At 52.7% G+C, this 18,924-nt stretch overlaps 8 protein-coding genes across 8 annotated transcripts; 3 read left to right on the top strand and 5 right to left on the bottom strand.

Annotated features, from left to right (window-relative positions):
- Positions 1 to 934: 934 nt before the first annotated feature.
- Positions 935 to 1,944, top strand: J4E92_000579 (uncharacterized protein; the record flags this gene model as incomplete). The annotated part of the gene is made up of 2 exons (XM_051491994.1): positions 935 to 1,462; positions 1,519 to 1,944. The coding sequence occupies 2 exons, from the start codon at positions 935 to 937 to the stop codon at positions 1,942 to 1,944; spliced, it is 954 nt and encodes a 317-aa protein (XP_051357506.1).
- A 312-nt stretch (positions 1,945 to 2,256) lies between these two features.
- Positions 2,257 to 2,760, bottom strand: J4E92_000578 (uncharacterized protein; the record flags this gene model as incomplete). Its single annotated transcript, XM_051491993.1, has 1 exon — positions 2,257 to 2,760. The coding sequence occupies one exon, from the start codon at positions 2,758 to 2,760 to the stop codon at positions 2,257 to 2,259; it is 504 nt and encodes a 167-aa protein (XP_051357505.1).
- Positions 2,761 to 3,534: 774 nt separating this feature from the next.
- Positions 3,535 to 5,130, bottom strand: J4E92_000577 (uncharacterized protein; the record flags this gene model as incomplete). The annotated part of the gene is made up of 1 exon (XM_051491992.1): positions 3,535 to 5,130. The coding sequence occupies one exon, from the start codon at positions 5,128 to 5,130 to the stop codon at positions 3,535 to 3,537; it is 1,596 nt and encodes a 531-aa protein (XP_051357504.1).
- A 1,188-nt stretch (positions 5,131 to 6,318) lies between these two features.
- Positions 6,319 to 7,769, top strand: J4E92_000576 (uncharacterized protein; the record flags this gene model as incomplete). Its single annotated transcript, XM_051491991.1, has 3 exons — positions 6,319 to 6,696; positions 6,750 to 7,496; positions 7,557 to 7,769. The coding sequence occupies 3 exons, from the start codon at positions 6,319 to 6,321 to the stop codon at positions 7,767 to 7,769; spliced, it is 1,338 nt and encodes a 445-aa protein (XP_051357503.1).
- A 337-nt stretch (positions 7,770 to 8,106) lies between these two features.
- On the bottom strand, positions 8,107 to 8,476 carry J4E92_000575 (uncharacterized protein; the record flags this gene model as incomplete). Its single annotated transcript, XM_051491990.1, has 2 exons — positions 8,107 to 8,252; positions 8,320 to 8,476. The coding sequence occupies 2 exons, from the start codon at positions 8,474 to 8,476 to the stop codon at positions 8,107 to 8,109; spliced, it is 303 nt and encodes a 100-aa protein (XP_051357502.1).
- Positions 8,477 to 9,411: 935 nt separating this feature from the next.
- On the bottom strand, positions 9,412 to 10,308 carry J4E92_000574 (uncharacterized protein; the record flags this gene model as incomplete). Its single annotated transcript, XM_051491989.1, has 1 exon — positions 9,412 to 10,308. One exon carries the CDS (start codon positions 10,306 to 10,308, stop codon positions 9,412 to 9,414), a length of 897 nt encoding a protein of 298 aa, XP_051357501.1.
- Positions 10,309 to 12,269: 1,961 nt separating this feature from the next.
- On the bottom strand, positions 12,270 to 12,893 carry J4E92_000573 (uncharacterized protein; the record flags this gene model as incomplete). The annotated part of the gene is made up of 1 exon (XM_051491988.1): positions 12,270 to 12,893. The coding sequence occupies one exon, from the start codon at positions 12,891 to 12,893 to the stop codon at positions 12,270 to 12,272; it is 624 nt and encodes a 207-aa protein (XP_051357500.1).
- A 3,659-nt stretch (positions 12,894 to 16,552) lies between these two features.
- Positions 16,553 to 18,094, top strand: J4E92_000572 (uncharacterized protein; the record flags this gene model as incomplete). Its single annotated transcript, XM_051491987.1, has 3 exons — positions 16,553 to 16,570; positions 16,629 to 17,140; positions 17,188 to 18,094. The coding sequence occupies 3 exons, from the start codon at positions 16,553 to 16,555 to the stop codon at positions 18,092 to 18,094; spliced, it is 1,437 nt and encodes a 478-aa protein (XP_051357499.1).
- Between the last annotated feature and the right edge of the window lie 830 nt (positions 18,095 to 18,924).

The raw sequence follows: 18,924 nt of genomic DNA, 5'->3' as shown, positions 1-18,924 counted from the left end.
GACGTCAGTGGGTGAAGCATGCATTCGAACGACCCGTGGACTGCTCTGGAAAGGAACAGGTGTAGGCAGCAGTATGGGCTGAACGTGATTACTCTTCTTCGTTTGACGCGATATCTTGGGAGTTTCGACAGGCGTGTTCGCGAGGCTAGTCTCAATTCAGCCTAGATACAGCCAATCTGTTCCTTCCCGTCTTCACCCTAGCTTACAACGACTTTACCACCTCCTCATGTGTCAGGTACACCGTGGCGCCTCGAGAATTCTTCCGCCCACTCATCGATGCCTAGGTATCGATATCACTGCGACAATTACAGCCACCGCAGTCCTCTTTGTGACGAGCATGGCGATCTTCTGTTTCTCAAGTTTATCCCATTGGTGGTCTTTTTCTCCACAGCCAGCCAAGCATTCTGGACGATGCTGTCAAACGGTAGCGCCGACTTGTATATTGTTTCCTTCCTTCAGTTGGCTTCCAGGAACTCTTCCGAGGCTCCAGCGCTAATGCAGTCATTGAGGGCCGTCGGCTTTTGGGACTTCCCCAGGTATGCACCCCAGGTTTGCGATACATTTCCGGCCTTCGAGCCACAACCACATACTGGCTCACGAGACCGCTATACATGAATGTCCTTGGTGGATTATGAATGCTTCTTGAAACGTCTTGGAGGCCAAGACAAAAGTCATATATTCGCGGAGAAACTCCACATCTGGTATGCTAAAGATGGTTCCGCGATTCACAGTATTAAAGGGGGACCGAATTGACGATCATGGAGCCTGTACAGATCTCAGCAATCTAAAGCATCTGGTATAAAGATACCATTAGACACCATCAGCTATCGTCACCTCCAACACATTCTTTCATCAGATCAGAGTAGATCTCTATTCACTCTTTTACATTCTTTCTTCCACCTTCAGTCTCATCACATCTTCCAAACACACCAAGATGCGCTTCTTCGAGATCGCCACAGTGGCCATGACCGCTGCCTCTACGGCGTACGGTGCACCTATGGAAAAGCGCGCTGCAGCTGTCGATGAGCTTGTTGGATTCGCCCAAGGCACCACCGGAGGAGGCAGCGGGGCTGGAACCACTGTCGCCTCCTGTGCTGAGCTCACAGCGGCAGCTAAGGCCGGCGGTGTGATCAAGATCAAGGGCATGCTCACTGGGTGTGGCATCATCCGTGTCGGTACTGCAGGCACTTCCATTCTCGGTGTTGGCAAGGACGCCGGCCTGACAGACAGTGGCCTCCAGGTCTTCAAGACGTCCAACATCATCATCAGAAACCTCAAACTCTACCGTGCGCCAAAGGGAAAGGATCTCATCGACATCGAGGCCTCAACCAATGTCTGGGTTGATCACAACGACTTCTCTAGCGTGGGTGTGACAGGCGACAAGGATACGTACGATGGCCTGCTTGACGCCAAATCTGGATCCGATATGCTTACCTTCTCCTGGAACAAGTTCCACGACCACGTGAGTCTCCATAACACCTCTACGCTTATATAAAACACGGTACTAACGCCTATCAGTGGAAGGGCTCGCTTGTCGGTCACTCTGACAACAATGCCTCCAAGGACAAGGGTAAACTCCACGTGACCTACCATCACAACTCTTTCACCGGCATCAACTCGCGTCTGCCATCGATCCGCTTCGGTACCGGCCACATCTACAGCTCTTGCTACTCAGGTGGTATCTCTGGTGTCAACTCGCGCATGGGCGCTCAAGTCTTGGTTGAAGCCAACTCCTTCACCAACGTCGACAAGGCTGTTGTCACCAACTTGGACTCTGACGAGGAGGGCTTTGCTGTTGAGAAGGACAACATCTTCACCAACAGTCCTACTCAAATCACGCAGAAGGGCTCATTTGCGCCGAGCTACAAGTACACTGTGGACCCAGCGGCCAGTGTTTGCGCTATTGTGCAGAAGAGCGCCGGTGTAGGTGTCGTCACTTTCTAGGTCCTGATGAAGAATGAGGAGATACAGCCTTAGTGATACATACTGGCTGGCCAGAGGGAGGAGCGCTGAAGGAGTTGCGAGTTTCGGTCTTGTGCATAGCTTTATTCGTGTATATAGTTACATTCCATTAATTAAACAGTTGGTCTCGAAAATGTTTCATCATTAGTTATGAGCATCAAGAGAAGCTCGCGCAACGGTATGCATGTGACGATTGATTCTAGTATTGATGTTTGGGTATAGTTGATTCTCTTCTGGTGCGCTCCAATTCTTCTTTCCCAGTTGTTCTAGCATGCATCTTGCTTTCATCTTAGATTAACCAGGGAACACCCATACGATCGACATAAGCGTGGCAATAACGCCCACGATGACCAACACTTCGGGTCCAGCCTTGATGCCAACAGGCAACCCCTCAGTGGTAAATTGTGCCACAATTCCCTGTGTAAAGTTCTTCTCCGCCTCCGCTAGTGCAATCTCTGTCCAGTTCCCGCATCGGTTGTTCAAATCCGCATCGGCCGTGAGCGCAGGTAGCTTCGCGATGGCAGCATCCATCATGCGCGCGCTGGTCAGAGTTCCGACATTGGCCTTTTGCATAACGACTGTACGGTAGGAGCCGTTGGCGCCCACTGTCGACATGTTGGCTGTGCGTTCGTAGTCGAGACATAGATCGGCTTGCGAGGGTGTGGCGGAGACTTGGCGAACTTCAAGTTTGGTATTGAGTAGGCCGCCGGGGACGATAGGAACAGCGTTGGGGCCTGCAGCCGCCAGATGGAAGACCGAGAGGGCGAGGAAGAGACTTGTGAGGAGCGAAGAGTGCATGATGTTGTTGTCGATGTTTTCGTGAGCGGATTCTTCGGGAGTGGGACAGCAAGTAAAAGAAGTAAAGAATTATTAGGTGAAGAGTATTTTGGTGACCGGCACGCCTCAAGAAGTGAATGAATGGACGAACGAAAAGGAAAGAAAGATCGTTGGTGGTGAGGCTTGGTACCACTGCCTGAGGTATACCAGAAGCTCGGGATAGGAAAGAAGGCGACAAGGGAAGCAAAAGAAATCAGGCCACTTTACCGTGATATATGAGGCCGCAAGAACGATGATGGCTGTCGTTCATACCGCGCTGCGACGTGGATTGCCGGATAAGGGGTGGTTATGAGGCTCATGGTGTGTCAGGTCACACGGAGGCTCTTAAGCGCCCCTAGACAGGCGCTAGGGTGCCTCGTGGTATTCAATGGATCGCGCCGGCTCGCCGTCATTAGCATAAGCACCAGTGGTCATTAGCGGAGCTTTAGAGCGTGGCTGCGATGAAATAGTTAGTCGCGATGGAGACTGTGGCGGTAAGATGGGTTGCGGCGTGATGATGGAATGATTGGGGAGCGGCGTTAGTGCGGATGATCGTCATCCGCGCACGGGTATTTTATGCATTAGGGTCTAGCGACAGCCCCAGAAATCTCCTTCTTTGGCGTCCTCAGTCTGATATGTGACAGCCGCTGTCATTGTGCGAAACGGCGATTACTTGATCAGAGCCACTGTCCCCTTTCAGGCCGCGCGACGCGGCATATCGACGCTCCTACTCGATGGCTCAGCGAATTAGTACTATCACGACACGAACGCGTCGAAGACCCCTGCGTCGTCCAGACTGAATGTCCCCGACATGAGCATGTCCCAGTCTTCTGTGAACTCCGGTGAGAACTGGAAGTCGAATTCTTCCATGCCGCTGCCCTCCATGCCGGCAGCACCAGGACGCGGCTCCTCACAACCAGCCAATGCTTCCAGAATCGGTATACAAACCTGAGCAGCGTCTTCTGCGGCTCCCACCAGTAATGCAGGCAAATCTGAGTTGTCTACATGATGACTTTCCGCGTCAATCCAAGCACCGACGAGCCGTAAAAGAACGTAGCCCTTCATACCAGTTTCACCGGCTTCCATACAGCGGAGGTACCAATTGGCAGCGTCATCGACAATATTATTTAGTGATGATGGCAATGCGTCAAGATCACCTTCGTCTTCCTGTATCCGCATCCGCAGTTCAGCAGCCAGGAATGTCGACCCGTGGAAAGTATACATTCGGAAGAACCCCGCTGTGCACATGCACATACGGACAAAGTCGGTCTCGCTCGGACGACGTGAGCTCTCGCTTGTGTTCGGACAAGCCATACTCCAGATCTTGAGCGAGGAGTCGACAGTAGCTTTCCTCGAATAGGCATAGACCGGATTCTTGAGTGCGGAAGCGAAGAATGGAAGATGTAAGCAGGTAACGTAGCGCTGCATTATGAACTCTACAGCTTGAAGAGTAAACTGTGAGGGGGACGAGCTGGTATGTGAGGTGTATGCATGTAGGGTGCGACGCAAGAGCTTATGTGCAGCTCTCAGATCCGAATCGATACGAAGCGTCTCCTCATATGTCCCGCTCGAGTTGACGTCGTTCAGAAATCGGAGTACCGCAAGTCGAGCCGGAAGGCTCTTGCGCAGAGCTATAGCAATGGACGTATGCGTATACATATGGTCTGCTCTTGCAATAGGATCTGCTTCCAAGAGTTGCTCATCGTCCAAATTGCTTGGTGGCGCTGTATTGAAGTCGTCCGATGAGATGAATGGCGGACCACCCGATCCCATGCTCATTTGAAGCGACAACTCCAGGATTGTATTCCATATCCGGCGGCGCATCTCAGTCTCCAGAGCCGTCGTACTCGGAAGCTGCGATGGGTCCTTGTGCAACCCAACATATACCGCTGCTCGATACACCGCGCCCGCTGAGATCCACACAAGCTCAGAGCCAACGTCGACAAGCTCTCGTGCGATCAGGAGGAGGATGCTGATCTGTAGATATTGGATACCGAGCTTTGATTTGAACAAGGGTGATGACAGCCAGGTCTGGGCCTCAAAGACCCATCTCACCGCGTCGGCTCGCATGCACACTTTGTCGTCGTATATCATGGCTCCAATCGCCAGGACCAACTTCAACATCATTACAAATGCCATGTTAGATTCCGATGTGCCTTTCCACATGTTATCGTATGCATGTTGGAAGCTGGGAACATGCAGCACGCGGTAAAGAGTCTCCATGGTTCGAAGATATGCAGCGACGAGGTCATCGCAAACATGCTTCGGAGGAAGGTCTCGTGTTGGAGGCGTAGGCCACGTTGGGGAGCGTTGCGATTTGATGATCCGGGCTAAGGGCTTTGCTCGGTGCATACTGGTGATTACGTTGGGCGTTCCGCTATGTAAAAAGGGCTCAATTGTTTCGATGATATCACGGAATATCACCTAAAGATGGGTGTACAAAGTCAGTGTTTGTCTTACATGCAGTTCGTACATCGGCAATTACTCACGAATCCATTCATCCAATGGCTCTGTCCGAAAACTCGGTTTTTGTGTGCAATGCCTCGAGAGACAGCTGTACCGCTAGGCATCCGGGTGTCTTGGAGGACATTCACTGTACAGGCAAAGCTGCTGACAGTTTGTACAGTGTGCGTCGACACAGGAGTCGACGAAGATGGCGAGAGGGTAGTAGTGCTTTCAGCTCGCGATAACCTGTCTTCCAACTCGGTGATACGTGCTCTCATAGCATCAAGTTCGAAAGGACTTCGGTCGGTGCCGGTATTGGGCGCTTTGACGGATGAGCTTGAGGGTATGCTAGGTATGCTCCTGGAAGTCGGGCCTCCGATGTACGGTTGGATGGGTGTGAAAGGCGATGTGGCAGGCCTTTTATCCGGCACTCCAGTTTCGTAGACACAAGTGCCAGTCTTGCTCTTCAGACAGTTACTGCATGGCGTTTCTCGATTGCAGCGTAGCTTGCGCTTGCGGCATAGTGTGCAAGAGCTGAATGTGGTTAGCCTCTATCCTCATAGAAGGAAAACATAAACTGGTCTGCAGACTACAGCAAGGTGAAAACGAGCAAAGTGGGCGACCTGACGTCAATGTAGGCTCCACGGTGTTCAGCTATTTTCTAGGTTGACCGGATGAACTCACATAGTAAGCCTCTTGCGTCTGCGGCTGAAGTCGGTCATTGTGCGTGTCGATTTCTTGTTCGGTAAATGGAAGTTAGATCTACGGCCCGGAGGGAGTCGGTGTAAGTATTATAACAGCGGACCGGGGATAAGTTTTCGGTTATAGCTGGATTGTTTATCTAGTGGCGCGCCTAGAATGCCCATGTACCTTGCCCCAAATACGCCAAACCACGGCCTTTTCGGGGTATTGACCAATGAGATTGCAAGATTATCTCCACCCCGGCTTTGCTAGAAACCTCCTTCTCATGACGATATGACAAGCAACAAGATTGTATATATAAACCGTCAGAATGAGTGTTGTAGCCCTCATCAACTTCTCGACAGTCTTAGAGCCACAGAACTCCAATCCAAGCCTCTCCGATACAGAGTCAGCATGTCCACACCAACAGCTCAACCCAACGCCGTTGCCGGCACCAGCACCCCTTCCATTCCCTCCTACGATGTTGAAAAAGCATCTATCGAATCAGCCCACGATGACGGCCAAGCAACCGTTGACGCTGAGATCGCCGCATTAGGCCCTGCTCCTGACGGTGGCCTAACAGCTTGGTTGAACGCTCTAGGCGGCTTCTGTATCTTCTTTTGCTGCCTCGGCTTTACCTCCTGCTTCGGCGTCCTACAACAATACTACTCTACTCATCAACTGAGAGACCACAGCATGGACCAGATTGCGTGGATAGGCAGCCTCACAAGTTTCATCCAGTTTGCTGGGGGTGTTATCGGGGGACCGATGTTTGATCGCTTTGGTGTTTGGGTGCGTATTTTCTACTGGCGTGAAACTGATCTCGTACTGACTTAAACGAATAGATGATGCGGCCTGCGACACTTACATACGTCCTTGGCCTCATGATGCTGTCCTTGTGTAGCGAGTACTACCAGTTCTTCCTCGCGCAGTCTGTCCTCATGGGCTCCAGCGTAGTCTTCCTTCAGACACCTGCCTTTGCAGTAATGGGACATTACTTCGACAAGCGACGCGCCGCCGCCCTCGGTATCGTGGTATCAGGGTCCTCCATCGGCGGTGTCATCTTTCCAATCGTTCTGTCCAAACTTCTGAACGACTCGCCCCTGTCCTTTGGCTGGTGCATCCGTATCATCGCTTTCATCATGCTCCCTTTCATGATGTTTGCCTGCTTCGTCATCAAGCCGCGCATACCACCCCGCAAGACTACAGTCTTCCTTGGCGAAGCATGGAAGATGAAGCGATACGTACTGCTCGTTGCAGGACTGTTCTTCATGATGATGGGCATGTGGATACCGGTTTTCTACCTCCCAGTCTATGCTGTCAGCCGAGGTATGAAGCCTTTACTCGCATCGTACCTCCTCGCCATGATCAACGGGTCCTCCACGTTTGGTCGTATTATCCCGGGAATACTCGCGGATAAGCTGGGCGGCATGAATATGTTCGGTTTTGCCGGCATTGGCACCGCCATCGTAGTGTTCTGCATCAACGAGCCAACGACTAATGCTGGCATCATTGTCTACTCGGTCATGTTCGGCTTTGTATCGGGTACCATCATATCGGCTGGTTCAGCAGCTATTTCCAAGTGTACAAAGGTAAGTTGACTGTACGAAATGCATGAGACATGCACTGACTTCGTCTCTTCACCATTTTAGGACCCGAGGAATCTTGGCACGTACATGGGTATGGGCATGGGTGTTGCAGCATTCGCTGTTCTCGTCGGCCCTCCAATCAATGGCGCGTTCATCGATCGATACGGCGGGTTCAAAGAAGTGTCGATTTTCAGTGGCGTGATGAGTTTGATGGGTGGGCTTATTGCACTGTCTGCTAAATTCGCCACCACGGAAGGTATCTTGGGGAAGGTTTGAAAGGATGTGGCGAAGGGTCTGTCTTGTGGAAGGCGAAGAGGATTGTTAGCCTAGATGTAGGGGCTTCAGCTTGAAGGGAAGTAATTAGGTGGTCATAGATTGAATTGATTGTCATGTCAGAGGGTATGAAACATTGAACCCGTTACGCCAGATAACCGTAATGAAAACCTGTACATCATCAGCGGCAGCCGATCCTCACACGTAGGATGTCTTGGTAGCCACTCTCTTCCGATCTGCCCTCGCGACGGCACATGCGCTCGTCCCAACAGGCGCGTAAGCTTATGCGGGTGCGCGGTGGTATGTGAAGCCTTGTATGCGCGTAGCCTATCTGGCTCGTCTATGCCGGGATGGGCTCGTAGGTGTTGTGGGCTTGGCGGTTGGAGAAGAGGTAGTAGATGATCATGCCGACGACGGGGAAGAGGAAGACGACGAGGGCCCAGAGCACTTTGTTCGGGACGGGACGGTTGGACTTGAAGATCTCGACTAGAGCACATGTTAGCTTTGTTCGATGCGCGACAACCGTGCTGTCAAGGGCGTTGTGGGTAATTACTCCACGCGATAATGTCGAGGACGAGGACGATGAATCCAATGATGCCGCCACCGGTGCCAGCTTGCCAGGGCTTAGCTGACTGCGCCGTAATGGGAGCTGCCTCGGCGAGCATGAACATGGACAGCTGGAGGAGCAGAGAGAGCACGAAGTTCATCATGATGGCGGTGATGGGTGAGGTAAGACTGGGGTGGACAAGATGAAGCGTGAATGGGTGCAGTGAGAGGGAGGAGGCGAGTGTTGCGGTGTTGACGGCTGCTGCCTTCTATATGAAAGCGGCGGGGCGGAGCTTCAGCTGTTTGATGTCCGCACGGACCTACGTCACTGGAAATCCCACTGTCACGCGACACTCTTCCAAGGTACACATGCATCATCCCGCAGGAGAGGAGGTATATCACTATTCTTAACACACGCAGCGCGTCTGTACTCGTGCTTACTCTGCGCATTCTCGTCGCCCACCAAACAAGCAAAGAAAAGGTTCGAAAGACGCGTGAGTGGCGCGTTGGCCTCAGCCACACAGCCAGCCTCGAGGCCTTCCAGCGGCGAACATCACCACTTTTCCGACTGTCTCTGCCCGATCGATCATGCGGCATCACGAACTTCGTCTCGCGGCACCCCTTGAGTTCTCATGCTCCACCTATTCAGGCGGGCTTCATCTGCGGCGTCCTTGTGCACGTCGGCCGAAGCGACCAACTCTGCCAGTAGAGTCTTGACTTTGTCTCCAGAGGTCTTGAAGAGCATCTGGGAGCTATTTCTCTCTGCCCGTGATGCAAGTGCACTCGCGCGTCTGGTATCGCAGATTACACACGCTGCTCTGTCGACTTGGATACTTGATCCATTATCCTCGCCTCAAGGTCAACATCACAACAGGCGAACTTGATCAACTTTGCAAGCGGATGCTTCAAGCTTCTTCGAATCATTAACGGTCTCGCCGCCACCTACCAACATTAAGGCGGTAGTCGAAACACACAACACAAACATGATAGACGTCATGAGACAAGTACATGGTTAGCAGCTCCAGGTATAGTATTATGCCAACAATTTGATGGTAAAAGGTGAGTGCTATTTGTGTCATTATTCTCGCCCAGCACAAATCTAGTACTTGTGGCCCTTGACTACGATTTTGCCACCCTCACATTTCAGACTAATCTCCTCGCCGAAGGTGTAATACCCATGTTGGTCAGCCTCTGGGACCGGCTTTGGCGATGGGGGTAAGTGCTCTTCTTTGGGAGGCGCTGGATGCGTCTCCTGGGGCGGTGCTGGATGCGTCTCCTGGGGCGGTGCTGGATGTGTCTCCATGGGAGGTGCTGGAGGAGCTGGATGCGTTTCCTTAGGCGGTGCTGGATGTGTCTCCATGGGAGGTGCTGGAGGAGCTGGATGTGTTTCCTTGGGCGGTGCTGGATGCGTTTCTTTGGGGGGAGCTGGAGGAGCTGGATGTGTTTCCTTGGGCGGTGCTGGATGCGTTTCTTTGGGGGGAGCTGGAGGAGCTGGATGCGTTTCCCTAGGCGGCGCCGGATGCGTCGTCTCCTTCGGAGGTGTTGGATGCGTTGGCTGCGGCATAGGTGGGTGAGGCTTGTAGCTGCCGTCATCGTGGTCATCTTTGTCGTCCTCTGGAGCTGGATGCTCTGGTTCCGGCTTCGGGGGTTGAGGCTTGTAGCTGCCATCATCATGATCGTCTTTCTCCCCCTCTTCTTTGGGTGCTTCGGGGTGCTCCGGGCTCGGCTTTGGCGGCTCTTCGTTCTTGTGCTCGTCACCCTTAGGCGGCTCGGCATGGTAGTGCTCGTCGGGATGCTTGCCGTCCTCTATAGGCTCGGGCACGTGGGGTACCTCCACCTTGGGAGGAATGCAGACCTTGCCATGATCGTACTTGTCGCGCTGCTCACAGCACTTCTGGTACTCATGGGCTTTCACATCATCACCACGGACGGCGATGGGCTTTGCAGCGGCTGTGAAGGCCAAGATGGCAACGACAGCGGCTTGTGTAAGGCGCATGATGATGGTCAATCCAAGGGATTAAAACGACTGAGTTTGTAGTGAACGAGATATGAACGGTAGATAGCTGCTGCGACCAGTTCGAGATGAACGAGAGATATCCGCTTGGTAGCTGATGTCGAAACAGCGTACTTCATCTCTCTCATATAAATACCTGGGCTGTAATAGAGCTACCCCGTCTCGCTCTGACGGCTTGACCCTCTCCTAGGCAATTGCCTGCACAATTACGTCTCACAGTATTGATTTTCGATGTTGGAGACGCCCTACTGTCTTGGAGAACATAGTGTTGGCTTCCACCACATAGCCGAAGTACCGTCATGGCACTCCAGTCCTGAAGCTATTCATATTAGCCCATCTCGAACGAGCTCGATACGAACGTGATGAAGTCATAAGTTCTTGATGAACGCCCTCAACTGGCACGGTGGTGAAGCAAGTGTCGTGACCGCGACGCAGGGAAGTATTGCCCAGCACTGCTTCATTGTCCGGAGCTTACTCCAAGGCATACACACGACTCATTTTGAGATGCCTTGGGGAGCTTGTCGTGACGACTGCAGCAGAAGCTTGATTTGCCTCGTATAGTTGCCTTGGCCCACCATGCTGTTGGTTAGGGCAATTGCATACATCGCATACGGGGCTTTCGGTCACCATGTGCGAGCCCATCTTCCAAGCCACCATCGGAAAAAGGAACAGGAGCTATTTGAGAGGTTGAGGAGTGAAGCTCCTCTACGCGAACAAAGCCATACGCGGGGTAGTGCCTTGGCGGCATGACACATGGAATTGCCGGACTGGGTCGGCACTGCTTCCCCTTCCCTCGTCACGGCATCTAATAGGTCTCTTGGTGGGCGATTACCCATTCTGACGGATCAACAGGTACGCACTCCAGACTACAGCCTACCGACGAACTATCGTTGGCGCATACATTAATACGCGTGGAGACTACTTACACTTTTACTTCATCAACTCATGCGTCAATACTGCGGCCGCGCGAAGTTGCGGAGTGTACTTGAGTAAATCTGACGTCAACGTCGCAGACACAGTAAGCCCCCTTCCATGACTGCAATACATCTCAGCGTTGGACACTGTACTGGAGTTAATAGTTTGATACTAAAGCCGTAGATCGTCTTGGCTGCCCAGGTCTCAAGAGGCTACCACGACGTGGCTGATCTGCCAAATCCAGGCCTGTATGTATGTCCAAATATACACACGGTCTAGCAGTAGCGGTTTGTTTGATTGGCATTGGCTCTGCAATTAAGTCGGATAGTGCATAATGTCCAATTACTCATCGTTTTCCACGTAGAGGCTAAAACCTAGAAGGAGCGAATATGTCAGACCATGTTGGCTTCCCAGCGCTGACTGGGAAGACATCGCGATCGATCGATGCAAGGCCACTTCCATTCATGTAACTCATTGAGGTAATGAACTTGGACTATTACATTATTCCACTTCTAGTGCTGAGAATACCCATCGCGTATTCGGCACTGTGCCGTTCCCCGATATCTTTTCGATCTTGGAAGTGTGGGGCTTACAAGTGGAGTAGTAAATCCGGGGTATAGTTCTAGTCGCCTGAGTACGCTTTTGATGATGAGGTGAGGTAGCCAGATGTTCCGATCTTCCGTTTAGCGTTCGTATCCGTTGAAGCCGGTCTTCGCCAAGGTCTTAGACTATCTAGGTACAAGGACTCATTGCGTTAGAGTTCCGGATAGCTGCCATGCTACCCTTGTGTTCGTTTAGTGGCCTTCCAGTTGCGAACCCTTTGTCTGTTCCGGTCCGATGGAGTGGGTTGACCAGATATCACCATTCTATCTGTATCACGACCAGACGTGATTGGAGAAGCCACCAGAACGCTCCGCTCTTGTCGCCAGTGACTTACCAGTCCGAACGCGGCGATTATGCGGATGATGTCGAGTATCATAGCAGTATCTGCTGGAGCTTTGTGAGCTTGAAGGGCATGTTCGATGTTTTCAACAACTGAAGATCGAGCATTGATCTTGTTCCAGATGAGGCTGGAGTTCTGGCTGCGGGCGCTTCGCTGAACTCCTTCCCACCGAGAACTGCGCGTCGGGGTCTTCTGCCGGGTCGTCTGTGAGGCCACCCGGTAGCTGATCAACCATGACGCTCTCCTGTACGACTTGGGAGAACTCCTGCGCCCATTCATCTGATACCTCGATCTTCTCTTCACTCTCTCGCAATGGGGATGACGATCTTGCCCGAAAGCCTGCGGTACTTGCCTGTTGGGTGCGTGGTCGTCGTCGTCCAGCCTCTGGTGACAGTTTTCCGCCCGCATCTGTTTTCTTCTGAGCCTTGTTTGTCACCCCGAGCGGTGCTTCATCGGACGGTCGACTCAGACAGCCATCGTATTCCTGTGCGGCTGCGCGATAGAGACCTGTTAGCTTGTGCACGTCGCCTATAGTCAGTTCGTTGACATCAAGCAGATCTGGACCTTGTCGAAGGTAGTCGACAAGGCTCAACGTTTCCGCATCCGTTTTGCCGTCGATGGCTGTGTGGTAGCTTTGTAGCAGGCCTATCGCGCTGCGGACATTCACTCTCGGAGCACCAGACTTGTTGTGTTCGGTGGCCGGCGGCATCTTGTCCTAGGATGGCTTCGAAACTCGCGGCTTGCAATTTCGTAATAATTTGAATGACGGCGGTAGAGATTGTAGACGCACTTCGACCTACTTAGGTATCACGTTTCGCGAGCTGACGCGAACTGATTAGCTATGCGTTGTTTGGGGTGGCCCGGGGGCTCGGGAACGGCCGCCGGTCAGAAGGTAGACCGCTACAGGGGTGCTGCTTCGTTATGCAGCGCGTCGACACGCCGCCCGGGACCCAAAGTTGCTGCTCTTTACAGACATGCAAATAATTTGAGCTAATTGACCCTGTGCCAGGCGATTGATGGCACATACGAAAGCAAACTCGGCAGCAACAAGGTCGAGTTATGGAAGAACATTGCCTGCAGCACACGCATATAACGAAAGATGGGAGACATGGAGTTGAGAGTAGAGGAGACTAGGATAGAAAAAGACAATGGAAAGAGCGGCAGTTATTGTTTTCAGGTTACAGCCCTGGAGTAGTAGAGATGATGGGATAAATTGAGAGATCGGATTGACAGATCAAGTTCCCTGTCTACGGCACGCTTCCAGGAATTGTGTCGATAGCCTTGACGAGAAGATAGCTTCGATTCAATCATCCAGAAGCCATTGTTCGCAACACAGTCCCTCGACGGTATCCACTCGGTCTTGCCGAAGTACCCTCCGCTGCGGCGAACTTACTGAAAAGTGCAGAGAGCACCTTTCATGCGCTCTTCGTTCATCTCCCATCCTCCCACACGTGGTGACCCTCGTAGACATGATATGCCTCCGGGGTTATTCACCAAGGAGAACATCGCGCCTCAACCAACGAGAGCTTGCGTCAGAAGCCTCTCCTGCCCACTCAGGTAGTTGCGTTTTTCCAACCAGCGAAGTTTCCCCTTGGCTCTTTTCGAACTCAATTTGACCTGAGCCCCCTTCAAGGCGCTGGGCACGTCTTTCGCTATCTTGCCTACATCCTCGACGTGCCTGACGACACTCTTGCCCACCTTGCCTGTTGTAGCCTTGAACCCATCTTTGCAGACGGTCTCGATGATTTGTATAGTTGACCGGCGACGGGTTCTTGGCTCGACACCGAAGAAGGGATAGGGATCGAATGCTACGTATTTTGGCGGCGGATCATGGTTGGGCACGTCGTCGTATTGGTGCGGGGATGTTTGGGGTCGACATGGAACGCCGTGCTCAAGCGCTGCCGCTGCCGCTGAAGAAGCGAGTGGGAGGCTGGTAGTGCGCTGATGTAAGCCGTGAAGCATGAATGGGCCAGGTCGATGCAGCGCGAGGTTGTTCTCGCTCGCAGTAGCGCTTGGGAGATATAACCCAAACCGCCGTGCATCACTGACACCACTGCTATGAGCTGACCTTCTCCGCGGCCCGGACTCAAGTATCGCTGTATGTATTCCTGGTATGTCTGCGATGACTGCGAGGGTTCGGGCTTGAGGCGAAGGCTGAGTGGGAGGAGACTCGGGAGAGGAAGGAAGGGCCGTATCGGGCGAAAGGGGACCTGGCGGTAGGGTTGTCGCGTCGTGTACTGTCAAAGCGTGAAGCTCATCTCTTAAGGCATCCACTCTCGCATGTCTTCCAATGCTACTAGCAGATGAAGGCAGCTGGGAGCTCTCATTGAAGGGCCACATTGGGGTTGCCCACCTGCTGTTGATGTTGGGCGAAGCGGGAGAAGCAGCTCATGAGAGGAGGCTGCCTGGAGGAGGGGTGAAGAGGAAAGCATTGCGGGGTGTCGCGCCATGGTTATGCATGTTGTAATTGCGATAGCCGGCTCCAGCAGTAGAGTTGGCTCGCAGTGGTTGATGCAGAGTGGTTCTGGTCCGCTAAGTCGTAGTGTCCAGCTTGTATCCTGCGCGTCGCATCGAGACTGTCGACGGTGCTCTAGATCTCGAATGTTCTCCGGAGGGTGCCGTCCGGTCCGGTCTGCTCGTACATGGTGGGTGCGCTCGTGGGTTCACGATGGGCGAGAGATGGTGTTGTGACCAAATGACGACAGCTCCAGTTACCTCGGTCTTCTTGGCAAAAACCGCGCAGCGACCCGAAGCGTTACCCTCTCACTAACACGACACAAGACAGTACAGTCATCATCTCTACGCGCTTTATTATATCGTACTAGGCTAGGTATCTTGATGTGCTTCCTGCAACGCTGTTAGCATCAAAACGAGCGGCGCAGGCTGACGGACGCGCCACTTTCTCGTGCAACGTATGTACCATCACATAATGCATTCAGCATGCTCTGACGACTATGCAGACAAATTGCAGGCCATGTAGAACTTGGCAGTATGCATCTTCACATGATGGGTAGCCCTCTTCGCCTTGAACGCCGCGGCGCGCGCTTAACTATACATGCCGAGGAAAGGACATTGCTGGCTCATTAAACTGGCTCGCAGGAACCTGGAAACTATGGCAGATTCTATAAATCCTTACAAGAGGAGACCTTGGTGGTGCTGATGCTGATGACTGAGCTGATGCGTATCCTAAGGCTCCTGCTACTCACAGCAAAACATGTCAGCAGCTCATGAGACGACATGAGAATAGGCACATCTAATCATCGTACGATCAAACGGAAATAGTATTGCGGCAGAAGTAGCCAAGGACGCCCTAGTGCTCAGTGCGGCCGGATATGTTGCTCTCTGGTAGATGAGCCACAGCTATCCATAGTGTATGAATAACGGCACCCAGCAGCCTGTTTTAACTCTGCAGGTACCCCTTACCGCGTGTTGGTTTGAGAAGCAGGTAATAACCGTGCAGTACATCTGGTCTCGCGTCCTTGCGGCACAGCACATGGCGACACTTGGAATGCATGGCACTTGTTCGAGAAGGAGCGAATTGTTCGCGCAACGCCCGATGCTGCAACGCTCTCGTAAAGGACCACAACGGTCGCCGATGTATTTGCACAGTTCAAGGACTGATTAAAAGAGAAGCCTGGTAGTAGATCAGCCTCGCGGCGTTGGCATGGACCTAGTGTTCGGATACACGGACCACCACCGGGATTAAATCAGCCGCCAGCAACGGCTGCACCGCAGCACGCAAGAGTAGGATGGTAATATCCGCCCATCTTATCGCCAAATTGCGTTACACAGGACGATGTCGTAAACTCTCATACATAGGGCCTTCGGCAGGCTGCCCGTCCTATCCAATCACCCCCGATCCTGGCTTATCATTCAGGCCAAAGCGACTATACCGCTTTGATCCTGTCTCTTATCAGCCACCAAGACCCTGAGAGTTTACCTCACCCTTTGGTACAAGCGCGACGGTGGCTTACGGGTCCTTGGCCCTTTGAGACATCCAGTCCGGCGCGCTTGATTTCTTCGCATTCCTTCGCGGCACCGAATCTCAGGCCAAATACAGCCACCCAAGCCAGAAGCTCCACATTGTAAGCTCGGCTCCATCACTATGGGATTGGGAACGCCCTGCTTATCGCTGCCAAGACGGGCCATGTTCGACGTTGGGGGCACAGCAGCTTCGCATGTGTGGGCGTCAAAGGCGAGCAGGGGCTCAACGGCGCATCAATCTCGGTCCCTTGAAATTGGCGGAATGGCGTGAAAGAACGGGTGGGAAGATATATCAGCCTGGAGAGCCCCTGCCCATCCCGTCCTTGTTATCCAGAATACCCCAGAGGTCCCAGTCCTGGTCGATATACCGACATGTCTTCAATCATGGAGCCACCACCCACCGTAAGTATCCCCAGCTAGGACGACAACCTGCCATGCAGCATGAATAACAATTGTGTAGCCCGAGTTCGATCCGGCGAAGCCCAATGGCGGCAATCCAGATGTCGAGAATATCAACCTTCAGTACACAGGGCTGGAGTTCCACTACATCTACCTTATGATTATGGCCTTCCTTGTGTTCCTCATCATACCTGGAATCGGCTTCCTCTACTCTGGTCTTTCTCGTCGCAAGTCGGCCCTCTCCATGTTATTCCAGTCTTTTGCAGTCATGGGAGTTGTTACCTTCCAATGGATGTTCTGGGGCTACACGCTCGCGTATTCTCGCACTGCCAGTCCGTTTATTGGCAACATGGATAACTTTGGCCTCAAGAACGTCATGTCTGCGCCATCTCCCGGCTCATCGTTCTTGCCCGAGATCGTCTTTTGCCTGTATCAGATGCTCTTCTGTGCATGCACTGTGCAGCTCGTCGTCGGTGGATCATTTGAACGCGGTCGCATCCTACCTTCAATGGTCTTTGCCTTCTGCTGGGCGACTATCGTGTACTGCCCCATCGCATGCTGGACATGGAACGCGTAAGTCTCGCGATTATGTTTATCGAACCGAGCTAATTGGATTATAGAAACGGTTGGCTATTCAACCTTCCTTCACTTGACTTTGCCGGTGGAGGTCCCGTTCACATCGCGTCCGGCTGGTCCGCCCTCGCATACGCTTTCGTCCTCGGCAAGCGTCTACACAAGGGTGACAAGATTCACGGAAAGGCTCACAACCCTACACTGGTCTTCATAGGCACTGTCTTCATCTGGTTCGGCTGGTTCGGCTTCAACGGAGGTAGTGCTCTCAATGGCACAGTCCGCTCTATGCTGGCGGCGTTCAACACCAACACCGCCGCTAGTTTTGGCGTGCTTGGTTGGGTATCGGTTGAGTACGTCCGTACCAAGGGTCACTTTTCCGTCGTCGGTGCTTGCTCTGGAGCCATCGCTGGTCTTGTTGGTATCACTCCCGCTGCGGGTTATGTTTCTGTGTGGATTGCTGCCCTGATCGGCTTTCTCACTGCGGCCATCTGTTCTCTTTGCCAGAACGTCGACAAGTGGATCAAGATCGACGAGGGCATGGATGTCTTCAAGCTCCACGGAATCGGTGGCATGGTTGGTTCATTCCTCACCGGCATCTTCGGCCAAGCCTGGATCTACGACCTTGACGGCATGGGTCCCTACGACGGCCTCGGTGGCATGGATGGTGTGGGCGTTCAGATCGGTCGCCAATTGGCCGAGATCGTTGCCATCGCCTCCTACTCTTTCGTCGTCTCCTGCATTCTTCTGTACATCCTGAAGTTCATTCCTGGCATGCATCTTCGTGTCACCTCTGAGGCTGAGATGATGGGTCTGGACTATGATCAATTTGGCGGTGAGCAGATTGGCGACTGGAGCATCATGGACCAGAACCACTACGAGGCGAATGTCAGCAGCTCAAGCAGCCAGAATGTGCCTACATCTGTTCCTGCGGCAGCGGTCGGAAAGCAATCGTAAGAGTTGGTGGTGAGCGCCTAGTACTAGGTGTTGGCGCAGCGCGGGCAGCGATGCAGTTGGCTGTTAAAATTGCATAACAATTCCAAAATGAAGGCTCTTCCACTGGCGATCATCACACGGTGTAGACAGAGACTTTATCAAATCCATAGATTTATCACTTATAGGCATATTAATCGTCGTTCATTCCCTAGCCTCAACTATGCGTACTGTACGAGAATCCTTGCGAAGTACAGGGGGAGAAGCTGCGACAACTGCAGAACATTGTATTGACCCATCTGAAAGCGTAGCTCGTGTTCAGCAGGCTTGAATATGCTAACAACATTTCTCGAAACGGTTCACAAGCGGTAGCTCCCAAATTCATCATGCATCTGTTGTTACGCTAGTCTCGAATAACTCTTTGACGCTGCGTGGTAGCGGCGGTAATTTGGGAGGAAACAGATCACAAACTGTATCTTCGTCTGATGAATCATCGTCTGACCCAAAGACGGTCTCTCGACGTCTGGCGATAGGTCGGTATTCCGCGAAGGACGCCCGACTGGGAGGTGAAGTCATTAGAGACACCGACCGTGTATGAGAAGGTCCAAGAGCAGCGCCAAAATTTGGCTGTAACGCACTTCTCAGCGTACGAGACCCCATAACCTCGGACCTTCCGGTCAAGCTCGTGGTCCCTGGAAGTGGCAGGCGCATCCGATGTCCACGGCCACATATGAGCGAGCTGACTGATATAGGAGCTCTTGGTGTTATGTGAGGAGATACCGAGGACGACGACATAGACGTTGAGCAGCTGCGCTTTGATGATGAAGAGCTGAGATCCGTACTTGAGGAAACCT

Source organism: Alternaria infectoria (assembly GCF_024043175.1).
Source record: "Alternaria infectoria strain BMP 0036 chromosome Unknown scaffold_1, whole genome shotgun sequence".
Taxonomy (NCBI): Eukaryota; Fungi; Ascomycota; class Dothideomycetes; order Pleosporales; family Pleosporaceae; genus Alternaria; species Alternaria infectoria.
This window is presented reverse-complemented; position numbering and strand designations above follow the sequence as displayed.